The 24,033-nt window shown below is 36.7% G+C and overlaps 1 protein-coding gene across 2 annotated transcripts in view; it reads right to left on the bottom strand.

Moving 5' to 3' along the window:
* Nucleotides 1-706: 706 nt before the first annotated feature.
* ATG4C (autophagy related 4C cysteine peptidase) overlaps nt 707-24,033 on the bottom strand; it is a 33,387-nt gene continuing 10,060 nt past the window's right edge. For both annotated transcript variants that reach the window (XM_090048432.1, XM_090048433.1), the window contains 8 exons: nt 23,137-23,370; nt 20,906-21,236; nt 18,949-19,019; nt 17,257-17,393; nt 11,661-11,739; nt 10,922-10,998; nt 6,197-6,316; nt 707-1,984 (listed from right to left, as the gene is read on the bottom strand). In XM_090048432.1, coding sequence (XP_089904558.1) covers nt 1,814-1,984; nt 6,197-6,316; nt 10,922-10,998; nt 11,661-11,739; nt 17,257-17,393; nt 18,949-19,019; nt 20,906-21,236; nt 23,137-23,370 — 1,220 coding nt within the window. In that variant the 3' untranslated portion in view covers nt 707-1,813. The remainder of the gene's footprint in view (nt 1,985-6,196; nt 6,317-10,921; nt 10,999-11,660; nt 11,740-17,256; nt 17,394-18,948; nt 19,020-20,905; nt 21,237-23,136; nt 23,371-24,033) is intronic.

Here is a 24,033-nt window from a genome sequence, read left to right as displayed (position 1 = left end):
TCCTGTTCAACAATTTCACAGTCCTGGCATCTCTCTAACCATATCAATATTTTGCATTCTTTTTGCTACAGCTACCTTCCATTATGGTTTTTTTATCCCGAATCATCTTAATCTTTCTATTATTTTCTAGTCCTCAACTGGTATTCACAACTGTTATCATTTTGACATCTGAATTTCATTAACATGTTTACTCTCTCTTCTAGATTATTAATAAAAATATCAAATACAACCAGCCATAATCCTTATGCACATGCAAAAATAAAAGTAATACTACACTGATTAAAACTGTAATAGTCAACAGTTTTAACTGAGTCAACTAGTAATTTTTTTTTATGAGAGCAAATGAAACTGAAAAATATTGCCAATTTTTAAGGTGATATGAACAAATGTGAAAATGCATGACAACTTTGGCAGATCTTCTAGATCTAAAACCTACATAGCAGTAACTCTAATTTACTTTCTCATGAAGAGCAAAAAATTATTTCAGTGAATACATAGGAAGTTTATTATTTGGATAGATAACATTTGTGCCTTCTGTGTCTGAATGGCACTTTAGAATAAGTTAACATTTGGTTTACAACACAACAATAAAATTTGTCTTTATTACAAATAAACAAAGCATTCACACCTCAGAATATTGTTTTAGATGCAGGATTAAAATCATTCTAACATGAGGAATTTATCATAAAATTAAAAAGCAAATACATTTGGTATTCTCACACCTTTATTAAAATATTTTCTTCTATTTTCCAGGCAGTGTTAATGTGCATGTTAAACTCTAAATTTGTTTTAAGCATGAAACTATTTACATACATTTATTTGTGATTCTTTTTTTAAAGTTCAGAACACCTAATAACTGATGTATGGAAACAATAAGTTTCCATACATCACATCCAGGAAGATCACATCCTAAAATATTTACCATCTAACCCCAATTTACTGCTTAGTGGTTTAATTTAGAAGCTGCACTGGTAGGAATGGAGGTCTGAAAATGATATTGGTCGCGACAGGAAACAAACGTGTTCTCATCTAATAATTGTCTTTATCTACTTTGATTGGTTGCAGTTAATATTAACAACATAACCTTTAAGTATTGAAGGGAAAGCTAATACTTTATTCTTCACTCCTCGAATTAAGGTTCAACAGCAAGCTTAATGAGTAGTCATTATAAAATCAGGCTGCTAAGTAGTACCTTAACTCACAATTCTGCTTATATAATTGCATCACTATTGCAGATAACAATTACTATTGATATATCAAAGTTACATCTCAAACAGGGTAGTGCAAAAGAGTTATCTCAGGATTACATTATTAACCATTAGTGGGGCTTAGAGGTCATACAATAGGTTAGTGCACTAATCTCACTTCAAAAGCACTAGATTAAAATTTTGCTTGAAAGAGAAAGTGATCTGGTAGTTTCATGCATCTCCATCACAAAACCACCGCATTAATTGCAGCATCTTTTCACAATTGACCTAAGACTGGATAAATATATGGTGGAAGTGATAAGTGAGGACTGAGCACACAACACAGCTTTGTCCATCGCCACTCCACATTACATTGGACCCAACTCTAAACAATGCTGTCATCCGTAGCATAAAGTAACCTTATATTCACTCAAATAGCAATGAATAAAAATAATTAGCTGGTACATATTTATAAATGACATTTTAAAGATCATTAACATATAAAACATTATTGTCTATGAAACAGACCAGTTTTAGTGTTGCCTGCTCTCTGTTTGGTGTTTTTCTTTTTTTAAATGGGCAAGTGTTCCCCTGGACAGCTGCCAATACACTAGTATAAAGTGTCCTTAAAGCAAGACAAACTCCTCTGTACTAAATCTTTTTAATCTTTTCTTTTCATCCGCAAAGAAAAGGTCATTTTCTTCATGGAGTGGACTGGAAGCAAAGTCACAGTCTCTAGAATGACCCTTTACAAAAGTAAATAAGGGATACTTCTCCTTGGATGAAGACTGCAGCATCTATAATGCAAAACAACACACCAGACAAAATGTTAGTTGAGAGTGAAGGAGCACAGCAGCGAGTAATATCAATTTAATTACAACTGCAAAAATCAAAAATTCATTTGCCCCTGTTTTGTCACACAGAGACAAAAGCGTTGCAAAGACTCTATGTGGCTCCTTCTGTTAAATACGTATTTCTGTCTCACCCTCTTCATGGAAAAAATAGCCACATTTTGAAGTTTTGCATCTGCAAATTGTTCCATAAAGACTAGCCACACTTGCAAAATTAATTCCCATAGCTCCGACAGAGCAAGGGCTTCCTTTGCATGGAAGAAGATAATCTTTATTTGTTGAACTGAGAAGCAGGTTAGCATCCCTTGAAAGTATTTTTGTGATCGAGACAGCTTATATAAGCATGAATAATTCTGGCAGCTCAAACATACATGTCAAAGAGAAGCCATCTCAAGAGCAGATGAATTAAAATTAGGGACATGCTAACAGGCTGCTTTAATTATGTAACAGAAATCTCCCTGCCCCAAGGAGAAGACAAAGCTGAGTTTATTTACCAAGGGAGCAATTGATACTAACAGCAATCAACAACATACCTAAATAAAAATACTTTTAATTATGAGTGCTCTTGGCCCAGAGGGTAAAGGACATTTCAGCTTTTTAGGCTTGTTTCTATAAGCCATTTAAACACCACTGAAGTTAAGTTTATTTTTATATTTTACTGATCATTTCTCAAAAGTAAATCTCAATACACAACTATAGTACCTGCAAAGCTACATTTAGCCTATAGATATAATCTGCATGGGAGTGATCAGACTATGAACTCCAAAAATAGTTTTAATGAGAAACAATTAATTGACACAATAAAAAGCCTAAATAGATATTTAAGCCGTATGACCGATTTAAAAAACAATCAGGTGCTGGAAAATCATGCTTGCAGTAAAATCAGAATCCACGATTTTTACTGTGCTCTGCAATTTTCCACTTTATTCTGCTCTATTTTAATTGCTTTCTCCTACTGCACTGTGAAACCTGGGGAAAAGGACAAAGAGAAAGTGAGAGACATGCAAGCTCTGATGAGCAGAAGGGAGAGAAAAGGGAAAATATGTGGGGAGAAAAAAAAGTGTAGGATGAGAAACAATGGGATTGTAGATTTCATAGAACTGGATAATTGGATACAAAGCCTTTCATCAGTAGGTCACTGGTTGAATCCAGACTGGGTCAGTAGCAACAGAAATTCACAGCCATACAATGGCTGTTTGGTAGCCTGTCAAATGGTTTGGTGGACTTAGGCCAGTTCCTAATTGACAGGTGTCTGAAAAAAAAAAAAAATCACCACCACCCTGTCAGGGAAGCCAATGAGGTATGGAGGCTCTGAAATCACTGGGCCAGATCCGATCATAATTTGTACCATAAAAATTCATGATGACACAGATACAAGACAACTTAGAGGGTACCAATAAGATGGTTTTTCCCTAGTGTTCTTGGATTGTTAGAAGTTACCCAATTTTCTAGAAACTTTATCCTGCATCAGAAGTATTTCAAGAGTGCAGAGTCAGCAGTATAAGAACTACTGTTTTCTTTCACCAGAAAAAGGAATCTGGCTAATTTCCAGATATTTTTGTAACAATTTCAACTACATAATAACTAATTTGCAAAGATGAACGACCAGGGCTTTCCCAAAATGGGTCTGGATCCATTCTGCAGAATTCAAGAAATATAAAATATCTTCAGTGTTTTGCTTCTGAAAATTTAACCTAAAGCTTGTAAACACTGATGTGAAAGTGACACACTGGAAACTGAAATAATACAAATTTCAGTATTCCAACAATTAACGTATAAAGTAGTAAAATTCTGCATCCATTTAAGACCATGACAAAGTTACAAGTGACTTCAAATGGGACAAGATCAAGAACCAGAGTTTGCATACCATATACATCTCTAAATAAAGTGGCCAGATTTTCAGAAGGGCTCAAATCCCAGTGCAACACTTGTTTGTGACACTGGCTTTATAACATCCAGGAGAAGTTATAAGTATAACATAGCAGCTACATTTAAAATACAGGGCAAGTGGTCCTGTGGTAAGCCAACAGACTGACTGGGATTCAGAAAGCCTGTTTTCTGTGTAACCTTGAGAGAGCATCAGGTTCCCTATTATAACATGGAGATAATGTTCCCCTACTCAACAGCAGCAATCAGCTGATAAATCCCTTTTTATCTGTGAAATGCTCAGAAGCCATGGCGCAATTGTGAGCCCAGTACAACTTAGCTGTTTGGTTTGAATCTCACTGAACTTCCACTAAAATACTCATTATTCTAGCAACCTAATTTTTAGTTGCTTCCAGGCCAAATTCCAGCATCAAAGAATGGACTCGCCTGCAGTTCCCTACTTTTGAGCAACCAAAGTGGCTTAAAAGTAGGAATGCGGCTACCTGGGATAACAGTTACAGAAACACAAGCCAATCTGAATGTAGCATTGGTAAGATGTTTTACTTGCCACTTCTTTTGAGGCTCTTAGTTTGAATGCCACAACATCCCTCTTAGAGAGGATGCTGCAAGTGCTACAACCTAAACTTTCCTTCCTGCCTCTCCCATTATTTTACATATCAAAGTAGCAAGAATCTGAATTAATTTATTAGTTTAACCCTACTTTGAAGTATATGGTGCTAATAAGGAAGGCATTACATTACCCTTAAACAGATGGGAAAAAATAGAAAAAGTAGTTAGAGAGAGAGCTCAGAAGCAATGAAGAGTGTATAGAAGGCAGACTGAAAAGTCAGGGCAGTCAGTGTTCTCTTCAAAGAATATTCATATGTAAACTTTTCCTTTTTTAATTTCTGAAATTCATACACTGTATTTGGGATGTGCTTATGTTAGAGTCACCCACCTTATATGAAAGAACATCAATCCAAAATGCTAGTAGAATTGTATTAAGACTTAATGTCAGTCTGACATTAAATTTAATGCAACAAGCAAAAAATGGGTGGGGAGAGATATTCACCTAACCCAAGATTTAACAAAGAAAACACCTGAAAAAAAATTAGCAAGAAAAATTTCTAATATCACTTTTTTCCTTCATTTTTCTATCATGGTCTATAATTGCTGCTTAAATGGGATGGCTAATTAAAAATACAGGTATATAAAATTTCCAGCTCTCTTTTGCTTTGAAACTCATCTTTAAAAGGTACTTTTCATTCCTCCAAGACTGGAGGATTTCTGCATTCCTCCATAAATCGAAGGAAAAAACCTTCGGCATTAACCAAAATACTCAACGTACGTGGCATTAACTTTAGAATCTGATATTGCTTGTTGCCTACTTAATATACTAATACCTTGTACACAACAGGTTATATTCTCAAAGTGTTATACAAACTTTAATTCCTTGTACTAATGCGATAACTACTCTAGTACTAGAGCATTATTACTGTAATCTATTCTTTGCTACTGCTCTATCTTTTTATAGTCACTTTTAGGTCATATGCCATTTGGTTGTTGTGTATTATAGTTTACACAGCATATATTACCACTGCATTCTGTTACTGGCATTTATATACGGTAATGGTCTAGAACAAAATGCCTACCAAAAACAAACCTACCTAATTAAACCTATACCTACGCACTTCAAGTATCACAGACATTATTAGGCTGGTTTACTGGATAACACCTGCTCTCATTTAAAACTGCCTACAAAAGCATAAAATACTGTTCTCTTCTTTAAATGTTATCAGAAATAAACACTTAAAAATAAATACATAATTTTGCTTTGCTCAAATATTTCCACTTTTAAAAAATGCCCTCCCTCAGGGACTGATTGCTTTTTTAAAAATTCTCTTCAGGTAGAAGATAGTCTAAAGATTTGAAAAGGTGTTGTCTGCAAAAATATTTTCATTTCAACAGTGCCACCTAGTGGAATAATCAGACATCATATCCACATAACAGCTAATACATTGCTTTGTATCAGTTACAATCTGCCACAGAAGAAACAGTCATCTTTTAACATACAATTCAGGTAGTTAATCTTATTTTCTGCAAATTTGACATGTTCATATTTCTGGATTTAAAAATCACAGATTTGCTGAATCCTTTTGCTTCATCTATAACCATAAAAAACAATGGGTTCCGCTGTAGCATAGCTCAGACGGTATTTTCTCCCTCCGTAACACACACAAACATATGCACAGTTTTCAACTGAAGAATCAATTTCATTACTTCAACACTTACCTTAGTTATTTCTTCAGAAACCCTTTCAAAGTCTTGCACATTTCTACAATAAAATCCTATTGTACAGCTAGGATCCATTTTTTTGTATGACATCTTTTTGGGGGAAGGACAGTGGAATGACTGCAATTGTTAAAATAAAAATAATTACAAGATCATTTTAAGATTTAGTGCATTTGCCTTTCTCCTAATAAATTAAATGCATAATTCACTATGCCACTTACGCTCCAAAACCAACACAAGCTTTCAAACTTATTTCTGCCCCAAACGTTTAAGTTATTTCACCCCTTCCCATATTTATAAAAAACACATAACCTAGTGCTGTTTATGTCCCATTTAACCAAACTTGCACATTACATCACGTTATTCCAGCCCAAAAAGAGGATGTGAAATCTGTCGAGGGTTTGCCGCTCCAAACAGCATTTTATGAATATTCCCATGGTAGAGGAGGTGAATGCTCCTTTGCAAATTGAATTTGTAACAGCTTTTGCACTATCTTACAATTACTGCTTTACTACTACCGCCCATTGTCCCCTACCCCCCCCCCAACCTCCATAAAAGAGAAATAATGGAATGAACCAACCTAATGTATTTTCATTTAGTAAATGAAATGGATAAAAAAACCCTGAGTATTTCAATATACTTCAAGTATAAAAACCCACTCTATATTTTACACGCAGGACTTTTTAAAATGTGAAAATTGTTTTCATGATAAATGTTGCATTGGCAGCCCTGGAAACTGATGCTATGACTAGTAGGAGTGCAAACTTCCATATCCTTCCTCTCCTCCCCATCCTCCCCAGTCTAGAAAGGATACTGAAAAGGTAATCCGATCTGGTTCTCTGTGCCCCTTCATTCATTATAGAACTCAAATATGGGTAATCATTGTGGTTTTGTGTTTATGTGGAATGGGACAAAAATCCCAATACATTTTACAAGTCATCTGAAGTATTACATGACAACACAGTACCTCTTACTGTGCCATGCCAGTTGTGCACAGTTATTTTTGGCCAGTACATCCCTGTAGTAACACGCTATAGTGAGGGATAGAGTCACTACGGTGACATAGCTGCAGCATCACAGTTTTTGCCTGCCGATGCTACATCTCCGTAGCAGGTTGCTACAAGCAATGTAGCATCTCATGTAGCTGCACCCCCTAACTCCTATTACTAATATCCTGTGCCCTGAATCTCCATATAATCATTATAATCCTGTTAAAACAGCTCAGTATTTGCCTCTTAGCATATGTTACTACTCTACAATCCTACTGATAATTGGGGTTGGACTATATGTATACATACACGAAGTTATTTTGACACAAGAACAATCATTTAGGAACCTATAATGCAATGCAGTAAAACTCACTAATGGAGTAGTAAAAAAGAAGAGACAAATGCAAGAGGTTCTATTAAAGACATCTATGTGCTTTCTGTACAATGGATAACTCACACCTGTATAAGATCTAACCTGTCTGAAAAACAAGGCCAGGCAGCCAGGACCATTAAGAGTCCACGGAACACAATTTCCCAAATATAATGCTACATAATATTATTTTTAAGGTATTTGTCCTTACAGTAATTTTACACTACTGAAATGGAATGTTCTGTAGTCCTGATTGGTGCATTTACAAATAAAACAGTGGTATGTATGTCTCACATTTTATGCAAAGTCCAGCCAATTTTCTCTCTCTAGTAGACTGCAATTCCTACTTGCTGTATAGTCATTAATCCTGCCCACATTTTATATAAATAAATTCTTCATATTCATTCCTGATTAATCACAACTGGAAGCCTGAGTCAAAGTAATGTTAAAAGTGGTAGGTACTGGAACATCCTAATAGCAGTTTTGCAGGCCATTCCCAAGAGCATTCTTAATGCGGTGAGTCATTCTACAACAAAGAGAAGTGGGTAGGCTTATTTTTTCACTGCTCCAAACAAATGGATTTTGGAAGCCAATACAGAGTGGATTGATTTCCAACTTATTCTGGACAATTTGTCAATTTTGAAAATACTCCCTACAGAGAAATCTAACAAGCTACTCTCCACACTAAGAAAGCAATTTCTGTTTACTTTTGACATTTCTGGACAAAGATGTAATACTATTTAATGCACTAAGCATTAAGTTCCAATACATTTTCCTGTCTACAGAAAAGCATTATGATGTGATCAAGCCCAGCCAGCAGCTTGGGTGTAATCAAATATATTTAAAGCTTACTATGATAATTACTTGAAAATTCTTATTAATACCACCATACAACGTTCTGGTGTACCAGTGGCATGAGCAGGGACTAGCAGATGTGGATTCTTCCCCTAGTTCAGCCACTGAGCTACTATTTGGCCTTAAAGAAGTCACTTAGTCTCTACGCCTCCGTTTCCCTACATACCTCATGTCTGCCTATGTCGTGTAATTAAATTGTAAGACCTTCAGAGAAGGCACTGTATTCTACTATGCACTTATCTAATGATTAGCATGATGGGGTCAGGATCTTAGCTAGAGTGTCCAAATTCATTATTTATATTATATCATAACATAAATAATGAACCTGACACTTATACCAACTTCCATCTGAAAGATCTCAAAAGGGTACTTATAAAATAGGGAATATTTAAGTATAGAACATTTTCCCCTTTTGATTAAAAAAAAAAGACACATTTATTTTTCAATCCAGAATATCTCATTTTCTAGCATGAAATTGAGACTCAGGCACTATGCTGTACTCATTAAGGTAAACATTAAAAATCAGTTTGTTATTGCTTCAAACCAGTCCCAAGTTTTACAATTTGATTTATTCATGTTAATAAGCACTTGGAAGTATCTAAACTGTTTTGCTAAACACTCTCCAATGGTATTTTGATTAAGAAATTATGAATGACTTTAACAAATTCCTACTTTGAGATTGGTATGTTACCTGAACTTTATTCACAATAGAGAGACAAGAAAACTGAACAAACTCCTGCTTTACTCTCTCAATTTAAGCCACATATAATCTATTATATAGCAGTGGTAGCTTTAGAGCTACAATTAAGCTGCAGACTTTGTTACAAACCATTTGATTCATGTTTTTAATTTAACCAAACTCCATCAATTCAACCAAACTCCTCCAGCACAGGTGCTGAATTCTCCAGTTGCAAGATGAAGAGTTCTATTCACAACATGTGATCTTAATATTTCCCTCCTAGACTCTGATTCAAGGCTCTGCTACAAACTTTTAATCACAGCATGTACTATGCTGGTGATACCACAACCTGGAGCCAGCTATTATGAAGGAAGGGAAATGCCCATCCCTTTGCAAATATGCCACGGTTTGGTGAAGTCCTGCTTTAGGTTTGGTGTGTTTAACTTGGCAAATTGCTGTAGTGTTCAGAATTGCACTCTATAGAGTCCCTCTGATCCACAGGCCTGATCCCTTCATAGTTGACTCGTATAAGTCAAGAGGATCATGCACCTGCTAGGTTTCATGGCCAATGAAGTATTAGTTAAAGAAAGCGAAATGGTTATGTAAGGGTTGGGCATAAAAGGAACAGCTAAAGCTATTTCCTGAATACCTCTTAATAAGAGAATTGGGAATATTCAGTACATCCTGCTGAAGCTGTTATAATTTTTCAGTCTGATTGTAAATACAGTTCTTCAACATTTATCTTTGTTTTTACATTTCTTTTCAACGTATGTTGTTTGGGAAGGGGGGGGGAAGATAAGGGAGAAACAGTACTATAAAAACAAGTCTGATTTTTCAAGACCTAGACAGAGCCTGACAAGGTGCATTAACTATATCCAGAAGGGCCAAGCATGCCACCCACAGCTAAAAAAAAACAAACGAAGCAGCAACTACAGGTTGGTTTCAAGGTGTGTTCAGGCCTTGAAAGCTACTGATCCACAGAGGTAATTTGATTTAAAATAATAATTTAACAACCTATTAAAAGGAACAGTGTGGACAGCATTAGTAAAAGTCATTAGAATAAAAAACTTCATTATTATAGCTTTAGAAATTCGAAAGGTAAGATGCAAAATGGAATGACCCATAAGTAGTTAAGAACAATTACACTTAAAAAGAAATGGAAGCTCCTCATCTGTCTAGGCAAAGTACTGAAGAATCCTTGTCAAAGGGGTACATTTGTATCCAAGCAAGGCTACATCACCTGAACACTAGGGGTGTATTCAAACACACACATGCACGCGTGCACACACACGCTTGCTCGCTCTCTCTCTGTGAGCCCAGAGGGGTAACAAGGCAGCTGGGTACGTACGACAGCTATGACATGTTGGGGCAGCAGTGACTTCTCCTTGCTGCCATGCCACTGGCACAATTGTGAGGCTGCAATGGCAGCTGCTTCCCGCCCCTCAGAACAGCTGCCCCAGTCATCTCACCCTAGTTAAACTACTATGTGAACCATCTTCATTGCAGCCGCAAATTTAAAAAAGTAAAAATAAATTCAAATATATCTTTTTTCTTTTTACTGCCTGCTTTCTTTAATGCAAAATTACTTAGTGGGGTCATCATATATTTGTGGAGGTTTTCTGGTATATAACAAGTTACAGACAAGATAAATGAAGTAATAATTATATAATAAATTAAAATTACACATCAAGTATTTAACCTTTGGTCACTTTTGTTTGATAAATAATAGGCAACTGTAAAACCATAAAGATGCAGCTAGCTAGAACACCTCTAAATAATTAGTGTTTGATTCATATGGGAAGAAAACAGTGCCAGCTCTTTATCCATACTACCTCAAGAGGGAAATCCTTTATGCTGACATCTACAAAAGATTGGCAGTAATGAGGATCCATGTAAATCAAACTGTCATCTACAAGGACAAAACAGAAGACAAGTAATTCAAAAAACACCTTATTATTACACTGCTTACAATCCAATTTCTATGCAGAACAGCTGAAAAAAACCCAGCGAGTAACTGCTTGCCAGACTGATATTCATTGACTGAAGCATAGGTTTTTGCAGGACAGATTAACTTTTGCATAATCAAATATGCTTGTATAAGCAGAATTTTTATAAAGTGATGAGACTGTCATTTAATTTTTGGTGATAAAATTACTTTTACAAACACACAATTATATTCTGGAGTTTGCATATGAAAAATGTATCATGCTACTTCATCCTGACAGGAAGAACATATTGCTTGTCATTTGAGCATCAACTAGCACCACTTAAACTGGTAAAAAGTAAATATGTAAATAAGAACTGCCAGACAGTAACAGCAAAGGTTTCTCAAGTTTGGTGAAACAGATAAATTATGCCTTGTTTATGCAACAAAGGGAATTAAATGTACATTTTACAGAATCCAATTACTATATGAGGCAAATGACAAATGACTGAACTTTGGTGGATATGATGAATTAATAGGGTACTCATTTTGCTATTTTAATCACTCTCCTTCCCCCTGGTCCAATATTAACTTTCTAACTCTTAAAAGAAAAACACTAGAAAGACATATCTTATTAAAACACTAACCTTGAAATCCAGCAAAGTAATATGACTGCTTAGGCTTGCCACCAATAATACCAACACAGTATTCAAGGCTTAAAATTCCCTGCCAACAGAACATTAAATAATTCAGATTTAAAGTTTAAGAGAAAAAGGTAAGTAATTAAAGTAACTTGGTGAGGCTTTACTCATCTCATTTTTTCTGACCATCACCTGTAAAAGTGAGAATTACTACTTATGGCAGCACCACTTTGTTACCAACTTTAGCAATTTTATTGAGTCGGTGTTTTTTTTGAAAGAGCTCACTCCAGGAATCATGCAACTTCTATACAAGAAACTTAGTCTTTCACTTTTGAAAACAGATTGTATGTAATAGTGGAGAAAATTTTAAGGGCTTGAAAACCAAACATAAGAACCACTGGGGTTTTTTCTTCTTTTAAAGATTGTGCTTTTTATGTAAATACTGTTACTTTAGGGGCCTGACTCCAGGAGGCGTTCAAAAAGGATGTACCTTCAGCACTCCCAGTGTCAAAGCAAGAAAGCAAGGACTGTGGTGTCATACACATTTTAAAGCAAGGACTGTGGTGTCATACACATTAGAGTCACTGTAGACTGCTCATACATAATTTTCTGTTTGGCAGCCCTATCCTTTTCTATCCACCCAGACAGACTTTGACATGGCAGGGAGAGTGGCCAGCTGAGGCAGCAGTAACTAAAGAGGTTACAGTTGCTTCTGAGAGCAGTAGCCTTAAAAAGCAATGGGGAGAGTAAAAAGGCACATCCATGCCTGCCCTTGATCTCCCTCTCATAGAATCCTAAAAAAAGTTGAGGCTGAAGAGACCTCAGGTCATTAGTCCATCCTCCTGCTCAAGGCAGGAGGGTCCCTGACAATCTCCCCCTCCACTGATTCACCAATCTATGTCAGTTCATACAAACTAAAAGAGGCAAACGGCAAGACTGGTCAGAAATTCATGCATCATTCCTATGTAGGAAACTGGAGGAGTCAAACAAGAAAGACTCCCCCCTTTCTTATTAGACAGCAGATAAGAGGAGTACCTGCAACTCCCCAAAAAGCTAGATCTGGGAAAAGCATAAGTTTCATAGATTTCATAGACATTAGGGCTGGAAGGGACCTTGGAAGATCAGAGTCCAGCCCCCTGCCCCACAGGCAGGAAGTCAGCAGGGATCACAGGATCCCAGCAAGATAAACTTCCAAATTTCACTTGAAGGCGTTCAAAGTAGGTGCTTGAACCACCTCCAATGGCAGGCTATTCCAGACCTTGGGGGCTCAGACAGTAAAAAAATTCTTCCTTATGGCCTGCCTGAACCAATCTTGGAGGAGTTTATAACCATTTGACCTTGTCATCCCTTGGGGCGCTCCGGTGAACAAACATTCCCCCAGATCCTGGTGAACACCCCTTATAAGTGGCCATCAGATTGCCTCTGAGCCTGCACTTTTCCAGGGTGAAAACTCCCATAGCTCTCAGCCCCTCATCATAATGTCTGTTTTCATGACCTTGGGAGGGGATCACAGGCAGGCAGCTCTGGACTCCCTGGGCATTGCTTTTGCTTTTTTCAGCATCTTTAAAGGAAGAAAACAGCAACGTATCTCCATTCTTCTTCATGGTTTCTACATTGAAAGCAAATGCTGGGAGGAAGTTACATGTAGCTCTTCCTGGGTTTCCCTTCTCCTTTGAGTCTTCCATTCCTGAAGAAAGGACACTTCTCCTTTTACCTCCAAAAAGTGCTCCAGAAAGGTGGCACAAGCTGCTGCCCAGCCCTTCCCTCTCAACCCTCTCTGTATGAAGAGAGACAGCAGTATTATTATTTCTCTCTCAGCTCTTGTGAGATATGGGTAGTATGGACGTGCTGTTCTCCAGTTATGCCTATTCTACACTGCAGACTTCTGCCATCATAGCTGCATTCACCTAAGGCATGAGAGGTGTGACCACTGACCAATGTAGCAGTGCTGGCTACGCTGTGTACACAGTTGTGCCGGAAAACTGTGAGTTCACTGGTATTGCCTATTTTGTTCAGGAAGGGTAAAGGGTTTGCTGAACGTGTACAAAACATAGCTTAGCCATAATGGCTGGATCCACATTAAGAGCACTTTGCCAGTATAATGAATCACTGTTGATCTTCACTGATAAAACACTCCTAATATAGACACAGCCAAAGATTACTTGTTCTTTGAAGCAGCTGCAGCCCACTGACCACATCTGGCCCCTCATCTGTAAGGATGTACAAGTCCAGGTGGACAAGGTAAGGATGCACATGGTAGGTGCACAAGAACAGAGAATATCAGTCACGAATTCCTGCAGGTCAAAAATTCTTTTCAAGATAACCACCCATCCATCCCCAAGTCTGATCCCTTATATACCACATTCTGAAAACTGATGTCAGTGTACACATCCACAGTTAGGAGAGGCCAACTAGGTTCAGAGATATACTTTATATATTAAAAAGACAACCATTTCAATATTGCATTAGGTAAGGGATGAAGGTAACAAATGAAAACTAGATAAAAAAAGAAATTTCCTTGAGATTTAAACAGATTATTAGAAAGCTTTTTAATTGAAAAAGGATAAAACTGCTACTTCAGACAGCTTTCATGGATGTCTTGACAAATGAGTTACCTGCACTGCTCCTTTCAGTTTGTAACAATTTGCTACGGCTGCAATATTAATTTACAGTTAATCAGGGCTTGTACCTTCACAGTAACACATTAGACTTACAATAGGGCCAATTTAAAATTAAGAGGTTCTTTTAAAAATGTACAGTAGTAAAAATATTTTAGGTATTTGAGACAGGGAGCTAACCATGCAAGTATTGCTTAGTAATAAGAGGAATGCACATCTGGGTAGCCCTGCCCACAACCTGGGGGCTCTGATCAGTCCCATTAAAGTATCCTCCATAAAGTACTACTTTCCCCTAAGAAAAGGGGGGAGGAGGGAAACCTTACTAATTCTATTCAAGTCAGAGAAATTTCCAGGGTTTTCAACTAACTAATCATATCCCAGATACCCTATGGAGCTTAAGTGGGATTTTTCACAAGCACACAGTGCTGACACAGCATACTATCCCTTCATGTCATCCCACTGCTATAAGAGCAGCAAAATTCAACTAATGCCGAATACTTTTGATAACATGGTTTCTAATGTGGTCAGAATATGGTACCATTAATTATTCTGATGCCGGAACAACTTCATATCATGAAGGTCGTGTGGCGTAGTACCGGCTTGGGTCAGAGTCTTCAATTCTGGTCCTCCATGTTGTATGGCAAGTCAAGAAATGGCAGAAGGCAGAGCAGGTTGGCACCTTAGACACCAACATTTGGAATGTATAAGCTTCCATAGGCAACAACTTCCTTCATCAGATGCTATGAATGGGGTTGCAGAGTCCATTTTGTAACAAGAATGGGTCTCCTCTTCAACCCAAAATGACTACCACAGGAGCTACTAGAATGTGCTGGTGACTTACTACATAATCTTTTCTAGGGGGTTAACCACTAACGGCAAGAACGTTACACTACTGTCATCTAACTACTGAAAATTCTCTCTGACCAAGCTTCTGACCTTAAAACAACAACAAAGTATGGGCGCTTTCAAAACGATCACAATCCTAAACTAAGACGTTAATAACATGCGAGTCAACTTCAGAATCATAGTGGTTAAATGGGTAAAAGAAAAGTACCACATGCATATTTATATTCATGAGGGCCAAAAAAACCCAAGTGGCATTTCTGATGATTTAGCACGATAAAACCTGCCTGCAAGTTGCAGAAAAGAGGGAAAAGACAGTTTGAGGCCATATACACTCCACCTATGCCAATGATGCAAAAATTTAAACAAGAGTGACTTATGAAAAACATAACTTTGGTTAGCCTATCTTGGGCACACTTTCTTGTATAAAGAGATTATATTAATTCAAGTAATAACTGTCATCCACAAACATCAAATCTGTAAAAAAATTTACTTTAAAAAAAAGCAGATGTCAGAATATTTTAAATTTACACAATTGGGTCACTCTCATGAATAATGGAGACAGAGATAATGATCAGTGTGTATAACTGAAGGCCAACTTCTTTCAGCCTCAGTAATAAATACCTGCAAAAGACTGCATGTATTCTGGATATACAAGGCGAAAAGCCTTAGTAAAAAGTCAGGCCTACGTGATAAAGCTAACCAACATAGCCAAACTAGCAACTTTCACTCAAGTAGACAAAGTTTATAACAGCCAAAGAAGTTCTTCTGCCAGGACACACTGTGTCTGCACCAGTGACCTGGATTTGTATTGTTAGGCTGAAAAACCTTCACAGACTCTCTCCAAGACAATAGTCAACACAAATTTGTAAAGACCGTTACTTCACTTGCTCAGAAACTTCTGTGCAAGGAAGTGCAAGCTGTAATAGCAGCCTATGCTTGTATCCTACAAAGATTTGCTCTGAACTCAAGTCAGACCGATTCAAAAGCTTTTCCACAGCAATGCTGTTGCTGGAAGAGAGTTCTGCATCTGCATCGGGTCTGCATGTTGCCGACTTGTTGTACTGTGTCAAAACAAAAGCTTTTCTAAACCCAACCATCTGGAAACACACGGAACAGAAGCAGGAAGGAAAAGCTACTTCATCTTTCATACTTTAAATAAAAGGCTTCACTGTTCTGTTCTCCTTTACTATAAAACATCTCCATAATTTTTTCTGAAACTTAGAAATAAAATGCAAGAGCCAGGAAAAACAGGTGATGTAACAGAAGAGCCAGTCTTTCTGATTCTGTCAGTGCTACCAAACAACTTCTTAAACTGTTCAATCTTAAGAATTTCTAAAGCAGGGCTCCAAGGGAGTGTGCTGAGTGATGAATGATAGGGTTGTAAAGACAAAAGAGCAGGGTTAAGCGAGTTGTCCTAGCTGAGGGGAAGAACTACCCAAGTATGCTCAAGGAGTTCATCAGCATGACAAAATCCAGTATTTTTTAGAAACTAATCTTTAAACATTCAATTATAAAATGCCTAAGTGTTTCTTAATTTGTCCTGAAAGTTGACTGGTTAGAGCTGTGTTACTATGATTAGGCAGGGCTCCCTCCTTCTGTATTATTGCCTTTGGAAGCAGGCGTCCTATCCTCCAGCTAATGAAATGACTACCAATGTCATGATTACTGCTAATAAATTATAACGTGCAGGGGGAAAGTGAGAGAAGAGCTGTCACTGCAATTGGCAATCTTCAATAATTTACCACTGAAAGATTAAAAAAACTGAAAACAAATTAAGGTGTTTGATTTCTACATTTTAAAAATGCAAGTTGGTATTAAAGTTCATTTAAGATAGCACAGATGGAATACTGCAGGCAACTAGATAGCTTTTTGAGTAACTGCATCAGTGTCTTTTCAGGTAGCCACTTTAGGAATAGAATAGTTACCACCACTTTATCATGGGACATCATGTGCTCTGCAATTATGTCTGATCTTGTAATACTGAAATTTAAAACCTGTAAAGTCAGACTTTACAACCTGCAACTGTAAAATCACCACCATACAGTTAATAAGCAGAAGATTACCATCCCGGAGTATCTTTTCAGATCATCTAGCGCTACTGTTTAAAAAAAAAAAATGATTGAACTCTCATTTCATACCTTTACAAACTCTAAGTAGTCCATGTTTGTTCTCTCTCCACCAAGTCGTACAGGAACTAATATAATTACAGCTTTTGTATCTCCAGTACCAGAGCCCATAAAAGAGCACTGCTTATCAACAACATCTGAATTGTAAACTGAAAATAAAGACATATGAAAAGTATGAAAATGCTTGAGGTTTCATGAAATACGCAATTTTTAAAGCAGAAATATACTATCTTTTACAAAATACAGCACACCTATATTACATTATTTAATTACGATGAAGCAAAACTGTACAGCTTTAAAATTTACACTCTTTTCACATAAAACAGACTTCCTGAAAAACTCTTTTAAGAGCTACAGTTACGTGCGTCTTACCCCTTAAGGGGCATTTTCTAGAATGATCTGTTACACTGTTGAGTTTTAGTAGTTTGAATAAACTGGTATGAAGATATAAGAAAGCTATGAAAACAGAGTATCATTTCTTCTAAACATTTTAAAGGGACAATATGAGACTTAATCCACAATTCCGCAATTTTACAATCAGGCTTGTAAAGCCTATTACTAATAAAAACATTTACATATCTTTAAAACAATATTCAAAGACAATAATTGTTTTAAATAAGGACTCATGTTCATTGTCAGACACCAAAACAGTACCGTATTAGAATCTTAATTAAACAAAAATGCAATTAACACCATCACTGTATGCAATTCAACCTAAGAATGTGCAAGATAATAGACAAAAAACACATGTGCAACAGAAATCAGAATTTTGAAATTCTCAAGTTTAAAACTTCAAGGTATGAACCCTAGCATAAACAAAGAAATTGGTTTGCAACATACAATTAAATGGAGTATCGCTATTACTATGACACAGGAATGTCATTCATTTCCGTGATGTCATGTGATTGCTTATATCATAACAAAAGCACTTCTGGAGACATAACACGTTCTGCTTTATTTGAAAGCTAAAGTTGTCAAAGTTGTCATTCCTGAGTTTTGCTGTGCTTGGTTTGTCTCATCACCTCGGCTCCTGCTTTGACCCAAATTTTAATACCAACTCTGCCTGTGATAACTGATGTTTTCAAAACCACTTGTGCTCTGGAAAATTCCTATATACATGCTGGAACAGAAGAAAGGTGGCCATGGTATTTGGTTCACTGAACTACCCACATCTTTGATCTCTAAGGGAATTTTTTAGAGAAAGAGAATGCAACTTTACATTTAGAAAAAACAATAATATTCTTATCAGTCTCCCTCAAAAAGAAAAAGAAGGAGGGGTGCAAAACAGTTTATTCATCTATTTGAATCAGTATGTCCCACAGACAAATCAGCTAACTCCCTAGACCCAAAAAAGTTATGTAAGTGAAATCAAGCTGATTACAAGATAAAAGGAATTTACAAACTCTCGTTCAAGTTCTGTTATTTAAATCAGTCATGAAACAAGCCATTTATCAATCTCTCTAGTTACTATTTTTGATCCTTAAAGAAAAAAAAAAATCATTGATACAACCTATCAAAAATGTTGGTACATAAGCAAAAATTACCTTTCATTATCCAATTCCCAAACATACAATATAAAAAGGGTTTTCTAATGTCTATGTTTCCTTTTGGAAATCGCTTAATGTTGCTGTGGATGAATGCTAATTGAAAAGCTAAGTGAAGCATTTAAGAAGTGCCATAAGTCACCATAGCCACATCACTTACCTGTACAGTCCTGAGCAACATAGACAGTTATTCCTCTTAACTCAGGGTCTCCTGCTTCTTCAACAGCTTTTCTAAGTACAAAAAGAAGAATATTTGATACAGTATTGATTGTGGAGATATTATGCATAAATTGAATTCAAGCCCGTCATTTTTAGAGGGAATACTATTTTGGTTTAAAAGCAAAACATTAAAAAAATCAGTTTTCTATCATCCCTTTTTCTTCCCTCGTTCTCTTACTAACTTTATTTCAGTGTTTCCCATGCCTATTTTGTCCCAGTCCCTTGCATGGTGTGCAATAAGTGCCTCCCTAAGTAGTGAGGAAAGTGGAGACTGTTCAGAGGAAACCATGAAAATTATAATAAGAATGCTATAAATGCAAATTAAATAAACCAAAGTGAACACTGCTGCATTAACTAACTTCTTTAAGGTTTAATAATTGTTCAGCCTTTCAACTATGGCAAAACTAGGCTTCAAAGAAAATCACTCAAAACAAACTGAATTAAGCTCACAAAACGAACCCAAAATTAGGTTCAGGTACCTGTTAAAACAAAACTCACCATTTGATCAGCTTCAAGGTTTCACTGAAAATTTTTTTAAAGATAATTCTATGACTAAACTAGCCTCAAAAGAATAAGAGTAATGGACCTAAAAACTAAAAAGAGAATATATGTCAATAGTCTAAAGTATGATCACCAATCAAAGACAAAATTTGTAAAGAAATTAAACCATTCAGAATAGAAGGTTAGCCTCTGACTTCTGATACGTGGTTGCATTAAATGGTCACTATCCTTTTATTTCACAATATATTTTGAAGAATCATTTAATATAGTCATTCTCAAGTTATGGGAGAACTATACATTCTCAGCACTGAAATAATAGGGATAGGGAGCTCTAGAAAAGGAAAGCTTTACCTTGCATAAATCTCATTTGGATTCGGTGGAAAGGGAAGACCGAGTGGAGCATGCGAGTCCTGAAGCCCATTATATTTTTGCAAAATAGAATGTATTTTTTTAATTTCACAAAAAATATTCCTCACAATGTCAGTTATCTAGCACGTGAGGAAAGTATGACAAACAAATGCATAAATAACCTTCGCCTGTCAGAATACACCTAGTAGTATTTCAATGTAGGCTCATTAAAGATGAGTATACTTGTATATCAAAGTATCAAATTATTCTAGCATCTATATAAATGTAGAACATTTATACCTGAACTCTGACTTCGGCTGCTTAGGTGACTTATTAATTATTCAGTTTATAGCTAAACTGGGACCCACCTAGAACATAAGACTATAAAAAACAAAATCAGTAGCATTCAAAAAAATGGCATTTAAAGGCATACGGTATAGAGAAACCTGACTTTCGACTTTTTTTTTTTTTTTTTTTTACTCATACTGAATGTCACAGACCCTTTACTTTTACTATGATATAATTATAATATTAATAGTCCCATACATTTACAGTTTCACAAGAATTTGATGTGTGCAAAGAAATGCTGAAAACATCAATTTTAGCTCTGACATTTCATTACACTATCAGTACATTACAGCCCCCAGGTTACAGTATAAAAAAAAATCTATAATGTTATGCATGTTCCAAGGTTGAAAGAGTGGTTAGTTTTTAGAACATTTCATTAAAGGCAGGCCTACTTAAAGCCCAGGTTTCGAGGAGACCTTGGGACTCCTGCTGCCCAGAGTAGAGGAAAATAGGAAAGTCATTTATTTCTGAAACAAGGTTTGGGCACAGGCTCATACTTCAGTTCCTGAAACGACTGCTATTTCCCTTCCTATCTCTGAAAAATGCTCCTAAATTGTTGGCGACAGATATGTCACTGACTCAATAATTAATGGTTAGGTGTCCAATTAATACGAAGAAATCTCCAGGCATTTCTAAATGTTTCTCTTGTAACACTTAAGACATTGCAAACAATAAAGAATAATTTAAAGAGATACTCTTACCTTAAAATGTGTGCTACAACAGCAGGCCCATACCAGTCTCCAGCTATTTTTCCTGACTTCTTTCCATATTCTATCAGCTGATGCAAGCCAAAAGATGCTGGTGGAGAATCTCCAAACCAAGAAATTATTTTTCTATGATAAACTTCATCTCTCATTTCATTTTCATCACAGTTTCTCTTTAGTGTTCCCTCATGATGAGTTGACAGGACCTTGGGTTCCTTCTCTCCTGTAAGTGATGCCTCGAATGATGCAGTCAGCTTTTTTACTGTGTGGCTTGTCCATGATTCAGAGTCTATATTTTCAATGTCCAATGCATCTGGCCAGGTCCAGGCTGCAGCAGAATTTTTTTTAGTTGAATTTTATGCTGCCTCTTAATATTAACTTTTTTGTATAAAAATGTTAATTTTTAATAAAAGCAATAATCTGTGCTTTATATATGCAGCTGCAAATGCCACTGATAAGATCAAAGCAAACAACATATTTTTCTACTGTAATTGAGTCTGCTGTCTTTAACTTGTGCCTATTCCTATTCCTCAGCATAAATTTAAAAAAAAAGTCAGTTTTTTGTTAGCCATTTGTATTAGCAGGATTTTTAACAAGAGAAGGTATAATAAGCTTCACAGTCTTGGTCATTTACATGCTATAAATTCAGTGAGTTAACTATTAAATACATGCAGAAGAAACTGACTGATAGTTATCCAAATCAAACTAGCACTTCCTTCTTGTTCATCAGGTCTTAGAAAAGTTTGTAGAAGAATTATGTGAAGTGACACATTCTTCCTAACAAAAGCAACTGAAATACACTTTAGTCAAAAAGGTCAGCAGAACAGCTCAACTGATCTCACAAATAACTATGAAATCTTAAGATCTATCTAGACTAGAGGACAGACTTGTTTCATGGATCAACATTACAGGAAAACGCTTCCAGTCCACTTTTTGAGTCCTAATGCTTCCTTAACAGTTCATCTTATAAACCACTTACACACAGATGATGGTTAGCAGGTCAAAATAATAATCAACACTTTCTTTACCAGTGTACTCTGCAGGCTTGTCTGCACTATGTGGCTGCCACAGTTATCAAAACAAACCCCCTTAGTGGAAACATGGTGTAAGGTGGCATAAGGCTTTTCCCTGTCACTCACCAAAAACAGTAAGTGCCTTCATCTGTTAGCATAGTTGCATATATATGGTTGGGAGTAGGATTTTCCAACCTAAACATGCTGTCAAAATTTTGCAGTTCATATTAAACTACAATCTCCTGACAGTTCCAAACAACTCCTTGAATTAGGACAATGACAAGGGATTGAGATAATATAACTAACATCAAATCCGACTGGGGAGGCTTACAAGGAATGCATCAAAGACAAGCAGAGGCATCTTTGCTCAACAAGTTGTATATCTGAAAAAAAGTTATTTGCGGGGGAAAATCGGTAACCCCAGAATGGTAACAAAAAGCACGCCTGTGAAGAACATACAGGGCAAGAAACTAAACAACTCAGGTACTTCATGCTGAAACCAATTGAAGTATTTGACAAAGGAAAAAGAGGTGACCACAGTACTTTACTAGCCAAAATCGAAACTTTTAACTATTGCACGTAGCAGGCAGCATCATAAATGCCCAGGTTTCCATGATTCTTCTGAATTTGGCACGCAATTACCTCTTAATACAGAATTCTCTTTCTCTGGGTATGTCTACACATTCATTAATGTGCCATAATTACAGCAAATTAAGTTTAGTACTGTAATGACAGGTACTAACTTAATGTGCCATAATCAGCGCTAGAGCATTAGTTTAACAGGTTTCTGGTGATGTTAATGCGCAGTAGACTTATTCTACTGTACATTAGCACACGTTTTGCCCGCTACACTAATGAGCAGTACAATTAGTCTTCTGCATATTAACCCTCTTGTGTAGATGTGCCCAGTGTTGTGTGAAAAAAAAAAAATGCATCTCCCTCTCCAGCAAAATCATTGCACACAATTTCTGCTGCCAGAACAGGTTACATCTCCACTAGGGAGCTATATATGGTATCATACCTGTAGCAGAAATAACTCTGCAGTATAGACAGCCTCTTGGTTTATATTGCAAAACTGTCCTGCTAAGAATAAGAGCAATGAGGGCAGGTTAGCGCATGTTCCTTTACCACTTGCAAAGCAAAACACACCTATATTTGGCTGCTTGAGGCTACCTGCTGCCATGTACAAAAGTGATATCTAAGTGGCATACTTACCTCTCCCTAGAAAATGAAGCATAAGCCCTTGAGCCAGCAGCATCTGGCCAGTTCTCAGTGTACAGCCCCAACCACAGTCTGTTGTCAATGCAGATCCCTGTATCTGAGGAAATTCTTCTCTGTAGGTTAGCCATATTCTAGAAATAAAGTCTTTACGGAACTCTTCAACATTTCCTGAACTTGCTTTGTTGAAAGTATCACAACTAGAGCCATCTGGAAAAGCTTCACTGGGTTCTGTAAGATAGGCACAATATTAACTTTGCAATTAATCAGCACCGGACTTTTCTTTATATATAATGAAAGTAAGATTATATTACTATCAAGGAAAAATAGGAAGCCACTGGAAGAATCCATCACCTCCTCAACGGGAAGGAAAACTACATAAGGAGTAATACAATGAAGGATTCAGTCGGCATCTACCAACTGACAGAAGACCATTCTAAGACCACAGCTGCTTTGTTCTGGTAAAGTAAAAAAAAATCAAAATGAGAAAAGCTTGCTGGTAAAAGGCTTCAATATAAAGGCAAATTTGCATGGGGGAAATCAATTAGAAAACTGTTAACAAAGATGCTACTTCACATTGATATTACCAATATTACATAAGGAGTTCACAGAATAAATTTCATTCAGGGATATGAAGATAGTTACAAACAGTATGCATTAACTCCAGAGGTAAACTGATATATTGATCCAATATCAGATTGGCCCTGATATGATGGAAAGGGGCTACAGTGAATTTTGGGGTGGCTGCAGCTCCTCCCCCCCGCAACACCATTGCCCTCCCAGACCCCAACCCTATTCTGCCAGGAAGAGCTTGGTGCAGCCCTGGCCCCAGCCCGCCCCACACAGATCCAGAGGCACACGTCTGTCCCCCCATGACCTCCTGGACAAGCACCA

This window comes from Crocodylus siamensis, chromosome 5, assembly GCF_052110815.1.
Source record: "Crocodylus siamensis isolate JL-2025a chromosome 5, ASM5211081v1, whole genome shotgun sequence".
In the NCBI taxonomy this organism is placed as follows: Eukaryota; Metazoa; Chordata; order Crocodylia; family Crocodylidae; genus Crocodylus; species Crocodylus siamensis.
Note: the sequence above shows the minus strand (reverse complement) of the source record. Positions and strands in the feature narration are given on the sequence as shown.